Below are 22,486 nucleotides of genomic sequence, written 5' to 3'. Positions count from 1 at the left end.
AGGCTGGAACAATACATGGGTCCCGTATAACTGCTTCCTCCAGGAAGCACCAAACATCTGCGCCTATTAATGGAAATCCACAGGTACTTCACTGCTCCCTGGCAGCCAAGGACACGGTGACCCGTGTCCTCACCCGCCCTGAGCAGCACCTCTGAAGGCAGGAAGGGGTGGCTCGTGCTCAGGGTGGGCATTTCGTCCGGCTTCTATTTGCCAAAGCACTGCCATCTCCCACCAAGGAAGGAGCCTAAAGCTGCAGGGCAGTGAGGACAAGCCAGGGAGGAAAGGGACTGGAAACCAAAGCTGCCGAAACCTGCCCCTGATCCAGCCCCACCTGCAGCCACCCAAGCCATTCCAACTAAGACAACATTTAATAGGAACCTGAAGCAAAAGGCCAACCCTCCTTCTAGGGAACGCAAAGGGTCTCGGCCAGGTGCCCTCCCACCTCACCCTGCTCTGCACCCATTGCAGTGAAGGCTGGTGTCCATAGCCTCTTCACCAGCAGCCTGCAGACTCCCATTCACCTGCCCTCAAGCAGGAGCTTGGCGCCACCTGTGCAGGCAGCTGCACCTGGACTAGCCAAGGAGCCTCACTAGTTAGGAGCATCGTCTCCTAGGAGCCTGCAGCCCACATGAGAGGCTCAGCCACAGACACAGACACAGCACCTCTCCTGGCTTCACAGGTTTTTGCCCCTTATCTGACCACTCCCTGAGTTCCTGTTTCCTGTGTGAGGGACACTTCTGGTTCTCTGCTCAGCTGCAGAGCTAAGGTGACGAATAGGTTTTGAACATGACAGATGTTGAGGATCACGGCCCATGTTCTCTCCAACCACACACATTCCTCATCCCCCAGAAGTACCCTTTCAGACCTCACTGGTCCATTTCACATTCTAGAAAGTTTCTATCTCCCTCAGCATAGACAATGCTCCAGGGCAGTGAGGAAGAGGCTGTTCTCTCTCATGGAGTGGGTGAATTCCCGGGAAGATGAGCACAGACCAGGCCTGTGGCAGAGCCTGAGAGCCTGATGCATCCAACACCTGCACTTCGCAGAAGAACCCGGCCCAGAGAGGTTAAGCAACTGATTCAAGGTCATGAAGCCAAGGAGGGACAGGACTAGAGCCCAGCCTCCAGAGCCCTAGCACACTGCTTGTGTCCCCAGGCTGCAAGAGAGGACACACAGGATGAGCAGGTGGGAGGTGGAGGAAGAACACAGGCCAGCTGAGCAAAAGCCTCTGAAACCCCTCAGCCTTCATCCCTGCTGGAGGGAAAGGCACACACACCCTCACTGCCCAGCTCTGGTGCTCAGCTCAGCCCAGCCTAGCGCTGTACCCTAGGAGGGAAGGAGGGCTTGCACCTGGCCACTTCTCTGAGCTCTGCTCCCCTGTCCTGGGACAGAGACTGAGTCTGGTCAAGCTGAACCTCCAGAGGGCAAAGAGGCTGCAAGCACCCAGGGGGCCCCACATGGATCTACCCACCCATTTTCGGGCTGCTGCAGGGGTGTCTCCAGGCTCTGCCTCACCTGTCCTGAGGGTGGGTTTGCCCCTGCAGTTGCTGGAAGAACTGTTCCCTTCTCTCCCCAACGTGTAAATTATGGCTACAGGGAGGATGGTGTGCATATTGGGGGTTTTCTTCAGGCAGAGTTTCCTTTTCTTTCTCTTTGAACACAATGTACGCCACTAAGCATTCTGAGTGGGGCGGAAGTCCCCAGGTCTCACTCTTGTCGGAGGTAAGTGAGCCCTCACAACCTTCACGGACTTTGGAATTTGCGTTAAAGATCAAGAGCAACAGATACTGTTAGACTAAGACCTAGAGTCCCCTCCACTATGATACTCTGGTCAAGCCCATCTGAAATTAGACAGCAAGCTCACTCATCCACACTGAGCCACCTTATCCCACCAGATGTGACCTTGGGAGAAGTCGTCAAGTGTGTGTGATCTGTCAGAGCCTCCCAATCAAGACACTTTGTCCCACGGGCCCTGCAAGAAGACCAGGCCTGGGCCTCCAGAAAATCTGGCAGCCAGAGACTTCCACGGGCTCAAGGAGGAGCCGAGTCACACAGGTCCTAGAGAGCACGAGAAACAAGGGGTCAACGTGGCCTGAGAGGTGAGAGAGATACAGAACAGAGGTGAAGAGCTCCCTTCAATGTCCTCAGGAGGCCACTGATGGCTGCCACACGAGCAGTGACAACAGAGAGATCAGGACAGGGGTGACACCTAAAACAAGCCAACAAGAAAGCCCTCTCCCCACTCCACGCCAGTGAGTACTAGATCACTTCACTGCTCCCCTTTACAGTAAAACCACTGGGAGGAACCTGCTCTGTGTGCTGTCTGCACCTCCTCACCTCTCTCTCTTGAACCCTCCTCCTTACCCCCAAAATGCCACTGTCAACAACAACTTGCATGGGGGCCAACCCACAGGTCAGGCCCAGGCCCCATGTATTTGACTCAGCAGCATCTGACTGGGCAGCCCAGCACCCTCCATTGGAAAGCACCTGGTCCTGTGTGCCCCGGGTCTCTGTGCTCTCCATTCACTGGCAACACCCCCGCAACCTCCTTGGAGAGTTCCTTCAGCGTGCCACTCTCTGCTGTGGGGTGACCCAGGCTCAGGCCTCACACTTCCCCCCTGCCAAGCGCCCTCCAGTGGCCAGCCAGCCCACTGACACACCCCTAATTTGCTCGCCACCCTGACTCCTCGCAGAGCTCTGCTGGCAGCCACCCAGCAGCCCAACTGGTCCTTGAGCAGCGAGCACCAACGAATGCATCAAACACCAATGAGACATCCACCCTCAGCCCAGCCTCTCCCCAGTCTCTTCCAGCTCAACTACAGCACCACTGTGCACCCAAGCTCCGAGGTCCCTCACCCAGGAGCCACCATGACTCCATCTTCCCTCGCCCAGTTCACTTACAAAAACCTTCACTGCAGCAGCAGCCAGAGTCAGAGTGAACGGCTGCCCTGCTCAAGACCCTCCTGGGTTCCCTGACACACTCAGAAGAAAATCCAAAACTCTAGCCAGGCCTCTGAGGCTCAAAGAGCTGGCCCCTGCCCAGCCTTTTTGCTCCACTCACACATATGCCCTTACGCGCTCCTGCCCTCACTCCACCCAGGTCTCTGGCCAGCATGGTCTCCTCAGACCACCGAGCTAAACCAGCAGCACACTCCAGTGCTCCCTCACCTCGCCTTACTGCTCTTGGTCTCTCAAAGTCTATTAGGTATCGTATAGGTACCTAAGGTACCTAAGGTAAAGGTATCGATCATCTGTGTACATCTAACTCCTCCACAGAAACATAAGCTCTCTGAGGGCAGAGCCTTCACCTTACTGACCAGCACATTCCCATCACCTGGCATTCAACAAGGACTTCTCAATAATCAGAACAACAAATTCAGCTGACAGGCGAAGGAGCCAGAAAATGGTGTTAAAGGGGAAACAGGATCCAGCAAAGTTTGAACCCAGAAGAATCTGTGTGTAGAGAAGGGGGGAGAGGGGGAATGTCTGAGGAGGTAGCAGGGGGATCAGGTGGGAGGGGGAAGCCAAGCCCTCAGACACCAGACCAGCTTTGTGGGTGGTGGGGTGAGGGAAAGCGGTTCCAGAGACCTGAGGGCAGGAGGAAAAGAATAGATGCAAAGACTGAGGTTTAAACCTGAACAAGCTCTGAACCAACTCAATCCGACAGCCCGACCTCTCTCAGTTGAGTAAAAGCCAAAAGCATCTGCTGGGATCAAGGACAGAGTCACTGGACACACCAGGGCTGAGGAAGTCTTGGTTTGGAAGAACAAGAGCAGGAAAGCAGCCAGGGAGTGCGCAGAAACTGGCCCACATGACCGCGTGCTGGACATGCTCAGAGACAAGCTGGAGGACAGACGTGTGGCCCTCTCTGATGGTTACACAAAGGAAAAAGAGACAATGCTCCAGGGTTAGAGAAGTCAGGGAGCATGAGATGCCCTCCAATAAAGCAAAGACTCAGTGGGCTGTGATGTCTGCTGGAGGAGCATCTGGAGAAGCAGTATGCACAGCCCTGGAGAGCCAGAGGCACTGGGTGATCAGAGATCCATGGGCAGAGAGAGCAGACTCCAGGGGGCAAGGAGGGAAGAGGGAGGCTGGAGGGCCCTGGGAAGTGGCTGCCACCGGGAGAACAGCATCTTGGGTACAGGGAGAAAGGATTTGGGCTCCTGTGGGTCACTCCTTGGACTTTTCACCTGGGCTGAGCCTGGTAAAGATGTCCCTTCCAACCAAACCTCACACCCCTGGGCAAAAAGAGGGCATAGAGGTACCCGCCTTCCAGGAGCCCCAAATGCCCAAGGTCATTCTTCCTCTCTCTCACTTCCCTGCTTTGGGCATAGGACTTGAAACTTGGTAGATATTCCAAGGACACTGGTTAGAGGAATGAGGGAATGCCTTTGAATAAATGTCTAGCAACCGTGAGGTTAAAATAATAACGATCCTTTAGACATAATGCTTATCAATAACAAATACCCCAAAAATGTTTGTGCTGATCTCCCTTGAAGTGACTGTTCTACTTCAGTGAATGCCAGCAATCCCAGGGGCTCCCAAAGCAAAGTGATGGGAATTCCTTTATATTTAGTATCTGCCACCCTTTTCCTTTCCAGGGAAGGGGCTACTTATGAAAACAAACAATGGGGTCATGATTCCACAACGATAGGGGCTCAGTGGTGTGATTCAGAAGGCTTGACCGGTCAAAGGATACACAGCTTTTCATCATCCTGAAACGTGAAGTAAAGTTTAACAAAGAAGGGGTGATCCAGGCGCGACATCACATCTCTCTCTCTGGTAACATACGGGACCTTGTTCTCTTTGATAATGTGACGTTTCTCTAGAATTTTAACTTAAGGTAAGAGAGAAGTGAGTTACTACAATTGGAAACGGTAAGAAAATACTAAAGATACAACTCATAAAGCTAACTGGTACATATTTAAGTTTTTCACAAAACACACCCACTGGCTTCACGGTCTGTAAGACCAACAGCATCCTATCCCCTGAAATCAGCACAGAAACCTCCAGGGGTCCCTGCACCCCAGACACACAGCTCGCGGGAGTTAGTACTTACTAGCATATTCCCTTGAGGTTGCCAGTTCTCGGGCCAGGACAACCTGGTTTGGAAAGAAAAGGGGGAAAGAGAAGAGAAAAAACACCCAATGTAACCAGGGCACTGAGTCTCACAAGCCTCCCTGTAACCAACCACACAGGCCACCCCATCCCCACTATGCAATAACATTTAAATATTTGAAATTACATTTAAATATTTTTGGTCCTGTGCTAACACAGCTGAACGTCAATGGCTGAGTTAATGTGTTCTAAGAGTTAACAGCAAAACAAATATCTCTCTTGACTTTTTTTAGAAGGCTCTCAATCAGCTGCCAATAGTCCCCAGGGTGCAGTGAAATATACATTCAGGAACATCTTAGACTAGCATAATCCTCACAAACAGTAGGAACAAGCAGCAACTAATACCTCCACAAGCAGGTACTGGGAATTTCTTCAAAAAATAACTTTATGAATATGTCTACAGTATATGTTCATTCCAAAAAGCTTTTTCCAATAATTGTTACCCTACTTGATGCCATCTCAGATACCGTGAATATGATCCCTGCTATCAAGGGCACAGGAAACTAAATCACACTTGGCCTGGGGAGAGTGCCTTCCCCCACAGGATGCAGTCACACCCCGGCTGTGCCTTCTCTGCAGCACCCCAAGTCTTGTACTCAAACTCCACTTTGGGGACAGAGCACCAAAGGGGCATCACACAATGTGGAAAAGACTTTTCTACACAAGCAAACCCTGGGCACAACCTGCGCGCCAATTTCCAAATGCCTGATGAGCCCAGTTTCGCAGTGTGCTGGGGCGGCCCCCACCACTGCCAGCTGGTGCAAATGCCTCTCTCAAGACACCTGCAGGGGGATGGCACGAGGACCACAGAGCAGATGAAACCTGCTCGACTCCTGGGAAAGCCCTGGACCTGCTAGGAAGACCTCAGGAGGCCACAGGCAGTTCATCCAGCCCCTGGTTACGAGTTATATCCTGTTACAGCATTCTTCACCAGACTCATCAGAAGTGATCCTGGAAAAGCACTGTGTGAAACACCCTGCAGTTATTAAGAACAAGGTCAGACTCTATGTACTCAAGTGTAAAGATCTCAAAGATCTTTCTGGAGGAATGTACCTGTATGGACTGTTCTCGGGCACTGGGGAGTGTGGGGGAGCGACTGGGGAAGGACTTCCCTTCCCTGGGTTATGTACTTTGCAATGTTAAATTCTTCATAGGAGCATGTACTAGCTACATAAGTAGAAAAAAGAAAAGATTGTTAGAGAGTGCTAATATTTAAAGTAATCCTTTCTGAAGGAGATATTTATGTAATCTTTCTGTTGCATGAATTCTGCATTTCACATACAGGTTTCCTCATGGGCGCAGGGCAGGGAGTGTCCCTCTTCCAGAGAACAAGGCATGGCACATCCCTCCATGTCACCTGGGGCTGACAGTAGGGCTAATCTAGATGTCACGATCATCCTCAGGGTGCTGGACAGCAGCAGGCTAGGCCTCTCTGCTCTCCAGCACTAGGCTCTGCCAAGCGAAGATTCTACCCAGCCTGGGAACTGCCGCTTGTCCTCCATCCCTCCCCTGGAAATCTAGTTTTAAGTGGTCTCTATTTCAGGAGAGTGAGAAAGACCTGAGGGTAGCAGATATAATTTGAGACCCAGGGCTGCAGGATTCCAAACAGCACCAGAAAGGAGCCTCCAGCTTTCCCAGGCACCTCCCTGGCACAGCGGTTCAAAAGGCACAAGGATGACAAGAACTACTGCTGGGGCCTTTCAACCCCAGGAGTATGTCACCCAGAACGGATGGTGCCTAATTTCACCCAGGTGCCTAATTTCACCCACTGTGGAAACCCAGGGACAGGGGGGAGTTTCACAAATAAGTCCTCATTTTCCAGCCAAGATAAACGTCCAATGAAGTAAAGCTGAGAAAAGGAGAGAATTCTTCTTTTACTGGACTATTGTAAGTAACTGTGCAAAATACCCAAGGTTCTTTTCAAATTAGTTTCTTTCTGAAAGGATCTGTGAGTACCAGAACTACTAGGGACCATCCTCATAGTTGAAAGTTTTTATTATGAGGACACAGTGCTTTCATAATTAAAAAAAAAAAAACTGCCAATAAAAAAATCTAAAACAAAAATGTAAGGGGAGCAAAAGTTAACATTAATTAAAGTGATGTTGGGAATATGGGTGAGCTATATATTTCACATTCTTCTTTGTATTTTGAAATATTTCATAAATGTAAAAAGAGAAAAGGAAAACAAATTTCGCACAAGGTTTCTTCACAAAGTCCAGGCAAGAAAGACTCATTATTCAGGAACCCTGCCAGAGTGAGGACCCTGCGGGGCCACCCTGGTGTGTCCACAGCGCATGCTGGGCCCAGCTCAGAGACACAGCAGCAGGGATCTGCCTTTTCACAGAGGTGCAGATTTAGACTGCGCTCCCCAGCTGGGGAGCAGGTGCTCGGTCCTCCCCATGAGCCTACAGCAAGCCCCCGGCCCCACGACAGCTACAGAGGGCTTCCACCTCAGCTAAGGGGCTGCTCTGAACCTTCATTTCTTTGCTTTAAGAGGAAAAATACCACAAAACAGGTAACACTCAGGTAGCAAAAAGAGTTACTCTGTGTATGACTTGACAGTGCTGTGATAATATTTCTGTTTTATGAAACTGAGGTCACAAGAACCTAGAGGCTAGTGCGTCTTGGGCTGCAACTCTAGCAAATATCAAGGGTGTACTGTTTTATATATATTTTAAAATAACAGAGAAATAACAAAGGTCATTAAATGTTTCCCAAAACCTCTGAAGATACTAATACTGATACTAATTTTCAATCTAAGGAACAGAAAAGCTTCCAAGGCCTTGCCAATGGGACACAAAGACATGGAATGTAACTTGCTGATGCCTGGTTAGAATAAAAATTAACTGAATTTTTTTAAAAAGTAAAAAATAAGATCAAGAGATGCCTTTTAAAGCTTTCATCTACAAAATCACGGCTTAGATATTTTAGCCACGTGATCTGCTTGGTAGTAGCCAGCCCCAAGTCACCTTCACAACAGGAGAGGAACCCCCAAGGGTCCTGAGACCCTCTTACGGGGAAGACCACCACCCTGGTATCTGGGTCTCCCAGCTCCAAGCCCCAAGGAAGGTCAGCCTTCCCAAGGAAAACATACTCATTCAACAAACAACAGTGGCATGTACTCACTGTTGAAAAAGACCCTTCACCAAGAATTTTCCCAAATTTGAAGTCCTCAGGCCGTTTCTTCCGAGGCTGTGGTGGTGGCGGCTGTGCAGCATGTTGCAAGGAGTTGGCGTTTGGCCGGGACTCAGCCGTGGTGCTGTCCATGACGGGGCCTTGCCTGCTACCACCGCTGGGAACGCCAGGGGCCGTGCTGGACTCAGTCTGGGTCCTCACCATTGATGGGGATGGGCAGGAACATAACACCACACTGGACTGAATAGGAACGGTGTCATACTAGTGGACACAGAGAAAAAAGAGGTAAGACTCAAAGCAGATTTTCCTAAAGGCATGAACTGAAATGTTGACACTGTTGAAACACAAACGTCAAGTACAGGGCAGGCCATGTGACACTCTGCCACAAGGGTCAGGCCACTGCCCTCCTCTCCCAAGTCCCTTCCCTGATCAAATCCCAGCCCGCCGTGTCCTGCGTGCCTACCAACCCCACCACCCAGCACCTATCTGCCCTCACCTTCCTCCCTCAGCACTGCATGAAGTCTCCAACCCCCCCTGCTTGGCCAGTTGGCATTCCCATCACTGCCCAGCCTAAATGCCATCTGCGGCCAACTCCTACCCATAGAGGAAGCCAGTCCAAACCCTGTGACCACAGTGTCTCCCACCCTAGATCCCCTCGCCCTGCTCACCCACCCTGACTAAGGCTGGACACACAGAAGGCACTCAATTACTGCACCTCAACTACAGAGAATTCTAACCTGGCAGTCCTGGACACAAAAGTATAAGTTAATGGAAAGAAAAGTCCAAGAACTGCCAACTACACATTAAAGTTATAGTTCATAAAAAATAAGCTTCTCAAAAAGACTGTAGCAGAATAACAGGTTAACAATTTAGAAAATAACTGATTTAGAGTCAAACTGCTCAATACACATCAAAGTTACTTCTAAGCCATTTAAAGAGTTGTATGTTTTTAAATTATTTAAACAAATTCAAAAATTTAACAAGATTTAAAAATTATTCAGGGCCGGCTCCGTGGCTTGGCGGTTGAGTGCGCGCGCTCTGATGCTGGCGGCCCGGGTTCGGGTCCCGGGAGCGCCCCGAGGCACCACTTCTCCGTCCAACGCGAGGCCGAGTCCCACGTACAGCAACTAGAGGGATGTGAACCTATGACATACAACTGTCTACTGGGGCTTTGGGGGGAAAAAACTGAATAAATAAAATCTTTAAAAATTATTCAATGGGATCCCTATTAAAATCCCAGCTAGCCTCTTTGCAGAAATTGACAAGCTGATCCTAAAATTCATATGGAAATTCAAGAGATCCAGAATAGCCAAAACAATCTCAAAAAAGAACAAAGTTGGAGGACTCACACTTCCAGATTTCAAAACTTATTACAAAGCTACAGTAATCAAGACTGTGCTACTGGCATAAGGACAGACACATAAACGAATGGAAGAGTCCAGAAATAAACCCATACAGCTACGCCCAATTGATTTTTGACAAGTGTGCCAAGACCCTTCAACGGAAAAGAATAGCCTTTTCAACAAATGGTGCCAGGACAACTGGATGTCCACACACAAAAGAATGAAGCTGGATGCCTTTCCCACATCATATACAAAATTTAACTCAAATGGATCAAAGATTTACAGGTATGAACTAAAACTATACAATTCTTAGAAGAATATATAAACCTTCATGAATAAATCTTCGTGACCTTGGCAACGGTTTCTTAGAAATGAAACCAAAAGGCCAAGCAACAAAAGAAAAAAACAGATCAAAGGGACTTCACCAAAATTAAAAACTTTTGTGCTTCAAAAGCAACATCAAGAAAGTGAAAAGACAATCGACAGAATGGGAGAAAATATCTGCAAATCATGTATCTGATAAGGGACTTGTATCCAGACTATATAAAGAACGCACACAACTCAAAAAAACAAATCAAAACACAATTTAAAAATAGGCAACTGATCTGAATAAATATTTCTCCAAAAAAGATATACAAATGGCCAATAAGTACATTAAAAGATGCTCAACATCATTAGTCAATACGGAAATGCAAATCAAAGCCACAATGAGATCCCACTTCACACCCACTAGGATGTCTAGAATCAAAAAGACAGATAATAACAAGTGTTGGTGGGGATGCAGAGAAGCTGGAACCCTCATACATTGCTGCTGGGAATGTATAATGGGGCAGTCCCTTTGGCAAACAGTCTGACAGCTCCTCAAAAGGAAACAGGTACCATATAACCCAGCAATTCCACTCCTAGGTGTATACCCAAGAGAAATAAAACACTATGTCCACACAAAACTTGTACAAGAATGTTCACAGCAGCATTATTCAAAATAGCCAAAAGGTGGAAGCAACCCAAATGCCCATCAATGGATAAATGGATAACAAAATGCAGTCTAGCCATAAAATGAAGTATTATTCAGCCATGAAAAGCAGGTACTGACACATCCTATAACATAAATGAACATGGAAAATATGCTAAGTGAAAATGGCCAGACACAGAAGGCCACATATTGTATGATTTCATTTCTGTGAAATGTCCAGAATAGGCAAATCTATAGAGACAGAAAGCAGATTAGCGGCTGTCAGGGGCTGCAGGAGGGGGAGAATATGGAGTGACTGCTAATGGGTCTGGGTTATTTTTGGAATGATGAGGTTCTAGAACTGGATGGTGGTGATGTTTGTACAACCTTGTGAATATATTTAAAACCACTGAAATATTACACACTTTAAATGGGTAAATTGTATGGTATGTTACATCCTAATAAGCTGTTATAAAAAAAAAAAAAAAATAGGGGCCGGCCCCGTGGCGTAGCGGTTAAGTGCGCGCACTCTGCTGCTGGCGGCCTGGGGTTCGGATCCTGGGCACACACCGACGCACCGTTTGTCAGGCCGTGCTGTGGCGGCACCCCACATAAAGTGGAGGAAGATCAGCACGGATGTTAGCTCGGGCCAGTCTTCCTCAGCAAAAAGAGGAGGAATGGCACGGATGTTAGCTCAGGGCTGACCTTCCTCACCAAAAAAAAAAAAAAAAAAAAGTTGTAACACGGACAGAGAGAACTGTATGGTGGTTACCAGGAGCAAGGGGGTTGTGGGGTGGGGAGAAGTGGTGAAGGGAGGCATCTATATGGTGACCGACAAACAATAATGTACAACCAAAATTTCACAATGTTATAAACTATTAAGACATCAATCAATAATAATATCAGAAAAAAATAGTTATATCACATATGACTGCATTAATTTATATATACGAACTCATTCAAATCTATAAATCATCAAGACTTTTAATGAAGAAACAGACAAATATTAAGCACCAAAAAAACTCAAGTTGAAATGTGAGTTGAAAATGTGTTATGTGCATCTCAAAAGAGATGAAAATGTGCGTAGTATTCAAAGACAAATTAAGGCAACCAGACACAGCACTGTACACTTTTAATTATGGGGAGAGGTTAGGGATAAATTAATAGAAAGAATGATGATTAAATATGTTCTCAATACACTGAGACACCCAGTGCTGGCAAGACTATGATAAAGCAAGCATACTCATCTAACTGCAGTTGGCACCATAAACCCGTGTTGTTGTTAAAATGTTTTTGGAAAGCAATTTGGTAATTTGTCAACAAAGTGATGATAGAACTGTTGTCAACGAGACACACAGAAATACTAAAGAGGGGCCGGCCCCATGGCTTAGCGGTTAAGTGTGCGCGCTCCGCTGCTGGTGGCCCGGGTTCGGATCCCGGGCGCGCACCGACGCACCGCTTCTCTGGCCATGCTGAGGCCGTGTCCCACATACAGCAACTAGAAGGATGTGCAACTATGACATACAACTATCTACCGGGGCTTTGGGGGAAAAATAAATAAATAAAATTATTAAAAAAAAAGAAATACTAAAGAGAAGCAGGTAGAAATACAGTTAAAGATTTAGGTGGGCATTAACAAAGGATATAAGACAGTGTCAAAGTTAAATTGGAAATACATAAAAGCTGTATTCACAACCATAAAAAAAAAAATCTCTTTTCCAGCTCTGACCCTACAGTGTTCTAGCAGTGACATCATTAGCCTACCCACCACCAGACTGTTGTAGAACAACATGAAATGAACTCAGAGCACCCAGATTTGTTTCTAATAGGACTCCCCATTAAAAGAACCCAGGAGAGCACTTGACTCCATGTCTTAGAACAGAAAAAAGACAATCAATATGGTCCAGGAACCCCTTGCTATGTCTGAAAAGGAGGCAGCCTTCACAAATGTCTGTGGTAGGACAAAAGGGCAGGGAAGCTGATCTGTAGGGGCTGTCACTGGCCAAGTTGTGACCCTATAAATACTAAAAAGAGATCAATAAGTATAGCTTACCAGAATAAGCTGAAACTGAGAAAAATCATGAGTTTGTAACAATACACACAGGTGATAAAAAGTTTATCAATATTGAGGGCCTATGGGCCGGCCCAGTGGCGTAGCGGTTAAGCTCGCACATTCCACTTTGGCGGCCCAGGGTTCACCGGTTCGGATCCTGGGCGCGGACCGACTCACCACTCATCAAGCCGTGCTGAGGCGGCATCCCACACAGAAGAGCTACAACTCTACAACTATGATACACAACTAGGTACTGGGGCTTTGGGTAGGAAAAAAAAGAGAAAAAGAAGATTGGCAACAGGTGTTAGCTCAGGGCCACTCTTTCTCAAAAAAAAAAAAAAAAAAATTGAGGGCCTGGCCCCATGGCCAAGTGGGTAAAGTTCTGCACACTCTACTTCGGCAGCCTGGGTTTACGTGTTCAGATCTTGGGCGCAGATCTACTCCATTCATCAGCCATGCTGCGGTGGAGTCCCACATACAAAATAGAGGAAGACTGGCACAGATGTTAGCTGAGGGACAATCTTCCTCAACCCAAAAAAAAATGAGGAAGATTGGCAACGGATGTTAGCTCTGGGTGAATCTTCCTCAGCAAAAAAAAAAAAAAAAAGTATATCAATATTGTAACATAAAAGCAGGTTGAATACAATTAAACATTTAATTTTATAATTATTGTTGAAGGGAGGATGGCATACAAAGCTCTGTTTCTTGTATTGTATACATGTTTGTTCTTAAAGGATAGACAAAATTTTTTTTCTCCATTTAAATAGGGAAGGGAGACACAGAGAACTCTGAAGTAGCCAGACTCCTGTAGAAAGTGCACCAGGAACAGTAAAGACAAGTGGGCACACAGCAACCAATGGTGTGCAGCAGTGACAGCTCAGCCACCACAAGAGCTGAGCTAACGGAGACACTCATCTTGAGATACACAAAACACATAGAGTCAAAAACAAATCTAGACGGAACATCCTGTGACCCAAACATGATGAGCATGGAGGTGGAAAAGGGGGGGCAGCAGATGGCAAGAACAGGTGGGAGCCTGGGCAGTCCTCGCAGCACTGGATAAGCCTCAGCTCCATGCAGCAGGCCGGCCCCAGGAAGGACAAGGAGAAGAAAAATCTGATGAGACTGGTTTACAAGTACGTGTTTCTGAGACCTTCCTTTTTTTCCTATCAAAGTGGTTTCTACAGTTATAAAAAAAGGTCTCCAGAACAGATCCTCAAACGCGAGCACTGCCCTTTAGAAAACATGGGTTTGCACCTAACCTCAGCTAGGCCGACACCGCACACAGGCACCAATCAGGCGGGCGACCCTCAGTATATACCTCTGCCCGTTCCCCGGCTCCGCAGTGGGTGCTGGCCAAACCACGAGGTGCACTGGAAACCAATGGGTTGTCTCGACAGAGCTGGACCTGACCCAACAGACCCTGTGACACTGAGCAGCATCTGGCCTAGCACTGATGAGAGGAAGTGGAGCATCATGATGAATAAAACCTGCTCACTTCCGCTCCAGCACCCGTCCACATGTGAGGATTGTAAGCGCCACAGAAAACGCCCAGGCCACCTGAACAGGTGTGAGGGGAGACGGGAGTACCACAAGAACTGAGATCTGAAGGACAGGATGTGTGTGTCTGTCACTGGTGTTGTTTGCTGGGGATGGCAGAGAGTGACTGAGACGTGATTCAGGCAGAAAACAGGCACCGAGATGGCACTGCATTTTCCTTGCAGAATATAAGCATCAGATCTGCCACTCCGTGTCAACACGTTTGGATGTAGAGGACTCCAAGTCTGACGCTGCAGCAGCCCAGCCCTGAAAACACCTGGCTGGCCCAGATGTGCTACCAAAGCTCCTTCCCCAAGAGAGCGCATGTGTCCCTCCACAAGCAGTGAGCGTGAGAACAGGCAACAGGCTCAGTTCCATGGCTGCCCCAACGTGGGGCATGTCCTGGGAGCTGCCAGGGCCACTCTAAAGCACAACCCATTAGGATGGAGCCCAGCACCATGAGTTCCCAGTCTTAAGAAGTTTGGGGCTGGCCCCTGACACATATTCTATCCCAGTGGTTCTCAACTGGGGCCATTCTGCCCCCTAGGGGACCCTTGGCAATGTCTGGAGACATTTTTGGTTGCCATTAACTGGTGGAGGGAAAAAGCATAACTGGCATCTAGAGAGTGGGGGCAGGGATGCCATAACATCCTACAAGGAACACGACAGCCCCCACAACATAAACTGAGCAGGCCGGGCATCAACAGTTCCGGGTTGAGGAATGCCACTCCATCTCCGTCGACTCTACCCTCCTGCCCCCAGGAAGGACCCCACCAACGGTTCGGTGACTGCCCTCACAGCACTCAGCACTAGGAGAACCATGTGCAGCGCGGTCCTGCAGCCACCCCTTGGAGCAGGAGAGAGAAAGCAGCACAAGCACAGAAAGCTGGGATCCGCAGGGGTAGGTGTGCCCAGTTTGAAAAAGGCGTGTTAAAAAATCCTAATGCTGTGTTTGGGAAACAACAAGAAACCTACTTCCATGATGTAAATAGTATGACATGTGAGTACTGATGAGGCTTCACAGTAAGACTGCCAACCAGGGCAGTGACTACACTGAGAAGCGTCGGACTAGAACAGAAGAAAGTACACCACCAAATGTACTCGCAGCCCTCCAGAGCCGAATGGAAGTGCAAGGAAGGGGGCGGCGCAGGTGCTGAGTGGCTGCAGGAGCTGGAGGAGGCTTAGAGGAGGGAAAGGGCACACCCCCAATGGGACTGAAGTGAACAACCAACTGCCTCAGCAGTCAGAGCCACATTCAACTCCCAACAGGGTAAGAACACCAACCTAGCAAAGGTACACGAACTGGACCGTCTTGGTGCAGTGCCCTGCTCACAGGCAAGCAGTCAGCCAGTCCAACAGCAGCCACAGGCCGGTGGACTGAGGAAACCCCACCAGGTCGCAGGCCCTCACTTTCTTTTTCAGTTTCTCCCGGACTCCCAGCTCAGCTGGCTAGCACACAGGTTTTGGCTGGAACTCTGCTTGACAACGCTGTTTCCAAATGCCAGCCTTTGACATTTCACTTGCTGTAAGAATATACCCAACAATTTCTCTGATTTAAGAATTTTTTTTTACTAATGATACAAACTCTCAACTCAGAGCAGGGATGAAAAAAACAGCTAGGAGCCCGCTTTGACTGCCGTGAAGAACACTCTGTTTCTTCCTTGGTAAAACAAACCACTGCAGAATAAGAACACATCGAGCCAGGAAACTGGCATGTGAGGAGGAGAAGCAGCTGAGCACATTGACCTGCAGCCTCGCAGCCTGTCCAGGAACAGCTGCTCCTGCAGGCGAATCACTTCTCCCAGAAGGAGCCTCCCAGACAGCAGGTAAAGGGGCGTTAAGACTTAAGACAATCCCCTGCGTATATTCTTTTTTTTTTTTTTTGTGAGGAAGATCAGCCCTGAGCTAACATCTATTGCCAATCCTCCTCCTTTTTTTTCCCTTTTTCTCCCCAAAGCCCCAGTAGATAGTTGTATGTCATAGTTGCACATCCTGCTAGTTGTTGTATGTGGGACACCCCCTCAGCGTGGCCAGACAAGCGGTGCATCGGTGCACGCCCGGGATCCAAACCCGGGCAGCCAGTAGCGGAGCGCGCGCACTTAACCACCAAGCCACAGGGCCGGCCCTTCATGCGTATATTCTTAGCATTGTAACCTGCAGGTGGTCTAGAATTGAAATCTGAGGTAGAGAAATACTGTGTTCTGTATACTTTGCAGAGCCTCTCACAAGATAAAGGTCTGAGCCCAGGTTTTTCCCATCTGTAAATATTAATGCACCTGATGCTAACTCGGACTTTTACAAGATGCCTTGGCAAGTTCACCCAGCCAAAAAGCACAATTCCAGTGAGAGGTTCGAAGGCATTAATGAGCCTCTCCGTTAAGGGACACACACCACCTTAGTATAAATGAACATAAACTAGTTAGTCATCTTACTTTGTTGTTAGCAGCTGGCTAAAACTGTCAGCATGCTCTGGACAGGTGCAGAATGCTCTGGAGCCTGAGCTGCGCCGTGCCTGCTTTGGTTGGGTGAGCACTAAAGTAGAAAGCTTGGCCACATTCAAAAGAGAGAAACAGGGTACATGCTCCGGAGATGCAGGAGAGTGGTGAGGTGGCCCTGGGGCCAGGCTGAGAGGGGGCAGAGAGAGGATGCCCTGCATCTACACACACACCAGCCAGCAGCACAGCCACCATCTGCCTCCACCTCCAATTCCCAGGAACCTCTCCAGCCCCTTCATCCAGCCCCTTTGTCCACCCCCTCCCAGCAGGCACGTTGGATTGTTTGCCCCACCTTACAGCACATCCCACAACTCCCTGTCCACAGTCCTGGGAGGGTCAGCAGGAGCTCCAAGAGCTTTCACTTGCCCAACGCAGACAACTCAGGCTGTGGAGTAACTTCTGTAAGTACACCTTACTCTCCAAAGCCACAGTTTTCCTGTTGTTTCATAAAAATATATACTCATTTTGCTCATCAGAGTTTCTTAAAGGAGGTAAAGTAGCCACATTATTAACCCAATTACTCAACAAACATGGCCACTGTGCTAGCAAGGGTCCAGGGACATGGCCATAAGGCAGCTATGGTCCCTGTCCCTAGGAAGCTACATCCTAAGAGAGTGACAGGCCAGATGTCATTTACAGAATTAGCTGGTTAAAGCTGTGAGGGTGTGGGCCGGCTCCGTGGCTTGGCGGTTAAGTGCGTGCGCTCTGATGCTGGCGGCCCGGGTTCAGATCCCGGGAGCGCCCCGAGGCACCACTTCTCCGTCCAACGCGAGGCCGAGTCCCACGTGCAGCAACTAGAAGGATGTGAACCTATGACATACAACTATCTACTGGGGCTTTGGGGGGAAAAAACTGAATAAATAAAATCTTTAAAAAAAAAAAAAAAAAAGCTGTGAGGGTGGCCATGGCAGAGATGGCCGAGTGCTGGGGGTACAGAGCAGACCCCTGGCTGTTGTGGGGCTGGAGCGTGGGTTGGCGAGGGGGCTCAGACAGAGTGCTGTCAGGTAAAGCGGCCTCAGGTGGAGTGGCTGGAGGGCTGCAACACTGTCCAGGGGAGGGTGATGGCGGCTTAGACGGTGCTGTGATAGCAGGGAGGGAAATATTCAGGTACAGAAAGTGAAATGTAACAATAGCTAATCATGCATCACACATTTTAAAGTTTCACTTTCCCCTAATGTTTCAGATTCAAAATACAGCAGCCTTCATGAGTCAGAAAGAAAAACCAGTCATTCTGAAATCAACATCCAAGTAAAGTATAGAAAGAACTCTGGATTTCTGAAATAGCAATAACATGACAAAACACACACACACACCACATACACCGGCTTTTCCATCACATGCTTTATGTGAAACGACAGGGCCTCCACCAGCACCTCCCAGCAGCTTCAATGATGTAAGGTAAATGCAGTACCCTCAAGACCACACTGCTCTATCTACCTAACTGTATGTTCCACCTAACTCTGTGCCACGCACTGTTCTGGACACGGGAGATACAGAAAAGAACAAAACCAAGCCCGTGCCCTCAAGAAGCCGACATTCTAGTAGGGCAGATAGACTTCCCCCAAAAACAAAAACTAGGTAAAATCTACAGTGAGTCACATGGTGATAAGTACTGTGAAGAAATACAGCAGGGAAGGAAGACAGGAGTGTGTGGACAGGGGTGGTGCAAATCTAAACAATCAGAGAAGCCCTTACTGGGAAGGGGACATCTGAGCAAAGACCCGAGGAGGGAGGGAAAGCCCTAAACACATCTGTGGAGAGCCCTCCCGGCAGAGGGCTGGCCAGTGCAAAGGCCCGAAAGCATGAGCAGCTCTAGACTCACAGCAGTCCAGCATGGCCCATGGGACAGGCCACCTCCAGAAAGAACACTCGGGTGCCAGACAGGGAACCAAGTGCTCCTGAAACACCCCTCCTGGGGTCACTTCTGGCATCCTCTGGGCACCTCAAACAACCGGGGTGGGAACCTACAAATGGGACTACCCACAAGGGCCCAGGAGCCTCCTGAACTGGAGTCTGCTGCCAGCCTAACCACAGCTGTACTGTCCCACATCAGTCCTGGGCTCCAAGATGCTGGCCACCAGACTACTGCCGTTCTGGAAGCATCCCAGTAGTGTCCCCTGTGCTCCAGCATTATGGGCACCACAACACAAGAACCTGTCCATGGGCAGCCTCCCTCCTTCATGGAATTCTGCAGTTTCCTTCCTGCCTTGGCCACAGCACACCAGCCACGCACCTCAGCACAAGAGCAGCTCTCAGGGCCCCTCCCTAATGGAGAGATGCTTATAGGGTCAATCCAGTGCTCGTGCTTTCTCTTCCTGCAGTCATAACTCGCTGGCATGGGTATGTTTTTTTTTTTTTTTTTAAAGATTTATTTATTTATTTTCGCCCCAAAGCCCCAGTAGATAGTTGTATGTCATAGTTGCACAGCTTCCTAGTTGCCGTATGTGGGACACGGCCTCAGCGTGGCCGGAGAAGCGGTGCGTCGGTGTGCGCCCGGGATCCGAACCCGGGCTGCCAGCATCAGAGAGCACGCACTTAACCGCTAAGCCACAGGGCCGGCCCGGCATGGGTATGTTTTAATGAATAATTTTACTTCTGTAATTAAAGAAAATGATGGTAGCAATATTACCTTTTAAAGAATTTTTAAGCATCAATTGTGAAATGAAAAGCCTTAGAAAAAAGTCCTCTTCCAGTGTGAAAAGTCCAAATGTTTATTTGTACTATGGTTGTTATTCTAAAGGGCTAATTTTTTACACATTTTGAGGCAGTAATTAAGCTGCATAAACAGCACTCTGAGACCATGTGCCACATCCTGGAGGACACTTGCTGACCGGCAGCCCTGGGGTGGGGTGGGGTGAGGGGGAGGGTCTTGTCAGGCTCCCAAGGCACCTCTTCCAGCCAGCCAGCCTGGCCAGCCCTTGGCCCTGCGGAGGCAGCACAGCCCAGGGAGCCCAGGCGACCCAGGACCTGCAAGTGAGTCATTCCCTCCTGGCACAGCCCAATCCGCTTGCCACCCACTTGGTGACCCAAAATTATGGTAAATAAATACTTCTGGTTACTCAATAGCTTCTGAAATTTAAATCTCTGGAGAAATTTAAAGCAACAAAACCCTAGGTGAGCCTGTCCACCATCCCCGTCCAATAAAACCGAGCTGGTCACAAGAGAAGTTCTCAAGAACATGGCCCTCTGCCCGGTCCTGCAGGCTCCGAGTCACCATGAGAGTTATGATCACTGGGCTTTCCTACACACACGTGTGCGCACACCAAATCCAAGCCCCTCACACCCAAGGGAAGGATGGGAGCTGCAGCCCGCCTTGTACTGACAGTTTCACACCAGTGGCTCCACATGGCCAAGGCCCACCTATGTCAATGCTGCTCCTTTCCTGCCAAGAGCCTCCCAGCGGCCATGCCCCAGACCCCTCCCTTCCTCCCCCACTTCCCAGTACTGCACTCCATCAATCTCCCTCTTCCCTCAGGACTGGAGCCCTTACATGCTTCTCTCTCCTACCTCCTGTGTGGCTGTCAGGACAAGCTTCTGTAACTGCATCGTTGCTGAGAAATATGGAAGATGTGCCCATGGCACATCTCTATTGAGAACAAGGAGGGACAGCTGTTCTCAACTGAACTTGGCCAGGAGAATCGGCACCATGAACATCCAGCACCTTTGGAGTCTCTGGGAAGTGGGTCTCACCATGCTCCCCGAACTCCACTCAACATAAATCTGGTTCTAGGCGCCAGCCCCGTGGCTTAGCAGTTAAGTGCGCGTGCTCCGCTGCTGGCGGCCCAGGTTCCGATCCCGGGCGCGCACCAACACACTGCTTCTCCGGCCATGCTGAGGCCGCGTCCCACATACAGCAACTAGAAGGATGTGCAGCTATGACATACAACTATCTACTGGGGCTTTGGGGGAAAAATAAATAAATAAACAAAATCTTAAAAATAAATAAATAAATCTGGTTCTATACTACAGGTGTGTTGTGGTGAATCAGTAAGTAGAAGAGCCACCTGCTGTGCTTGTCTAAAGAGCAGGCACATGGGTTTCGGCGAGGACCACCCCTTCGCAAGAGCATCTCTGACAGGAAGACAAGCCTGAGTTTTAATTTTTTTTTTCCCCCCCCAAAGCCCCAGCAGATAGTTGTATGTCATAGCTGCACAACCTTCTAGTTGCTATATGTGGGACGCGGCCTCAGCATGGCCGGAGAAGCGGTGCGTCGGTGCGCGCCCGGGATCCGAACCCGGGCCGCCAGCAGCGGAGCGCGCGCACTTAACCGCTAAGCCACGGGGCCGGCCCCAAGCCTGAGTTTTAAACAACTGACTTCCAAATGAACTTGTAAAAATACAGCCTATTTGTAAACTGGCCATTTTCTGTAGACTTCAATTTGTTCCATACAAATTGTATATAAGAACTCAAGAGTTGAAACTCCTTTGATTTTTTGAGTATTGAGTTCAGCAGTCTCCTCTCAGAAATAGAAACTCTCAAAGGAAAATTAATTTGAGATCAAATTATATTTTCATAGCCACCCAAAACATATCAAAACTCAATTTAACTATGTAGTACATTGTTCAGCTACTAAGAGAGTTTAGGAAAATATCAGCATCAAGATATCAAAAACATCAAAATATTCAGTATCCAACATTCGAAGCTGCTAAATGTAACAAACATTTGATTGACAAACAGATGAAAATGCAAATGAATTTGGGGCAAAGGAAAACAAATGACCCATAGATTTCTTTTCTACTTCCCATCAAGTCTCACACACCAGACACCCCACCTCTTCCAAAGCTGCAGACAACAGCTTCAGTAACCCTTAGGAGACTGACTAATTGCCAGGTAGATGGAAGCTTATTTTTAAAATACAGAGCCTTATATTTTTAAAGCACACCTCACAGTCCTTAATTACCTGGTGGCAGGACAGTACTGCACTGGGAAGATGAGGAAGTGGAGCGGTAAGACAGACTCACCAGGTTTCTGGAGGCCACTGTGAGCGTCTGGGGGAGAAGCCACAGGCGAGGGCCTGGGGCCGCTTCCCAGGGCTCCTGCGTCTACACAAGGAATGTGATCCAGCTACAGAGGAGCTTTCTTCAAAATGGTTTGGAAGGGTTGTGTCAGGATGGGAGACTCATGGTTTTTCCTTTTCTGTTTTGAAATGTAGTTTAAAACAATTTACATGGGGCCGGCTCCGTGGCTTGGCGGTTGAGTGCGCGCGCTCTGATGCTGGCGGCCCGGGTTCGGATCCCGGGCGTGCCCCGAGGCACCACTTCTCCGTCCAACGCGGGACCGAGTCCCACGTACAACAACTAGAAGGATGTGAACCTATGACATACAACTATCTACTGGGGCTTTGGGGGGAAAAAATGAATAAATAAAATCTTTAAAACAATTTACAATGAAAAGTGACTTATTCATTCTGCTAACTGCTACTCACTGAGCACTGACCAGGGGCCCTATTCTACCTGAGCCCTGGGGACTAGAAGGAGAAAAGAAGACAGCACCTGAGTCAATGTCTGGCTGAGGAGGAGCCAAATTTGGGGGAAGAGGGTTGACTGATGTTCCTCAGATCCCTCTGGATCTTTCTTTATCTGTCTCTATGTCTCGATCTCTTTAGGAAGGATAAAATGCAAATTAAGCAAAGATTTCAAATTAAGGATGAGGGGCTGGCCCCGTGGCTTAGCAGTTAAGTGCGCGCAATCCGCTACTGGCGGCCCGGGTTCGGATCCCGGGCGGGCACCGACGCACCACTTCTCCGGCCATGCTGAGGCTGCGTCCCACATACAGCAACTAGAAGGATGTGCAGCTATGACATACAACTATCTACTGGGGCTTTGGGGAAAAAAAAGGAGGAGGATTGGCA

At 48.7% G+C, this 22,486-nt stretch overlaps 1 protein-coding gene across 5 annotated transcripts in view; it reads right to left on the bottom strand.

Annotated features, from left to right (window-relative positions):
* The window catches only part of PDPK1 (3-phosphoinositide dependent protein kinase 1), a 78,216-nt gene that overhangs the window by 39,489 nt on the left and 16,241 nt on the right, over positions 1-22,486 (bottom strand). For 4 of the 5 annotated variants that reach the window (XM_087449467.1, XM_087449465.1, XM_087449468.1 and 1 more), the window contains 4 exons: positions 8,245-8,514; positions 5,060-5,102; positions 4,700-4,837; positions 1,516-1,750 (listed from right to left, as the gene is read on the bottom strand). In XM_087449467.1, the coding sequence (XP_087305593.1) occupies positions 1,516-1,750; positions 4,700-4,837; positions 5,060-5,102; positions 8,245-8,514 (686 nt within the window). Of the gene's footprint in view, positions 1-1,515; positions 1,751-4,699; positions 4,838-5,059; positions 5,103-8,244; positions 8,515-22,486 lie in introns of those variants that run through there. The other variant, XM_004438154.3, reaches the window with a different exon arrangement.

This window comes from Ceratotherium simum, chromosome 26, assembly GCF_057802395.1.
Source record: "Ceratotherium simum simum isolate JZ-2026a chromosome 26, ASM5780239v1, whole genome shotgun sequence".
NCBI lineage: Eukaryota > Metazoa > Chordata > Mammalia > Perissodactyla > Rhinocerotidae > Ceratotherium > Ceratotherium simum.
This window is presented reverse-complemented; position numbering and strand designations above follow the sequence as displayed.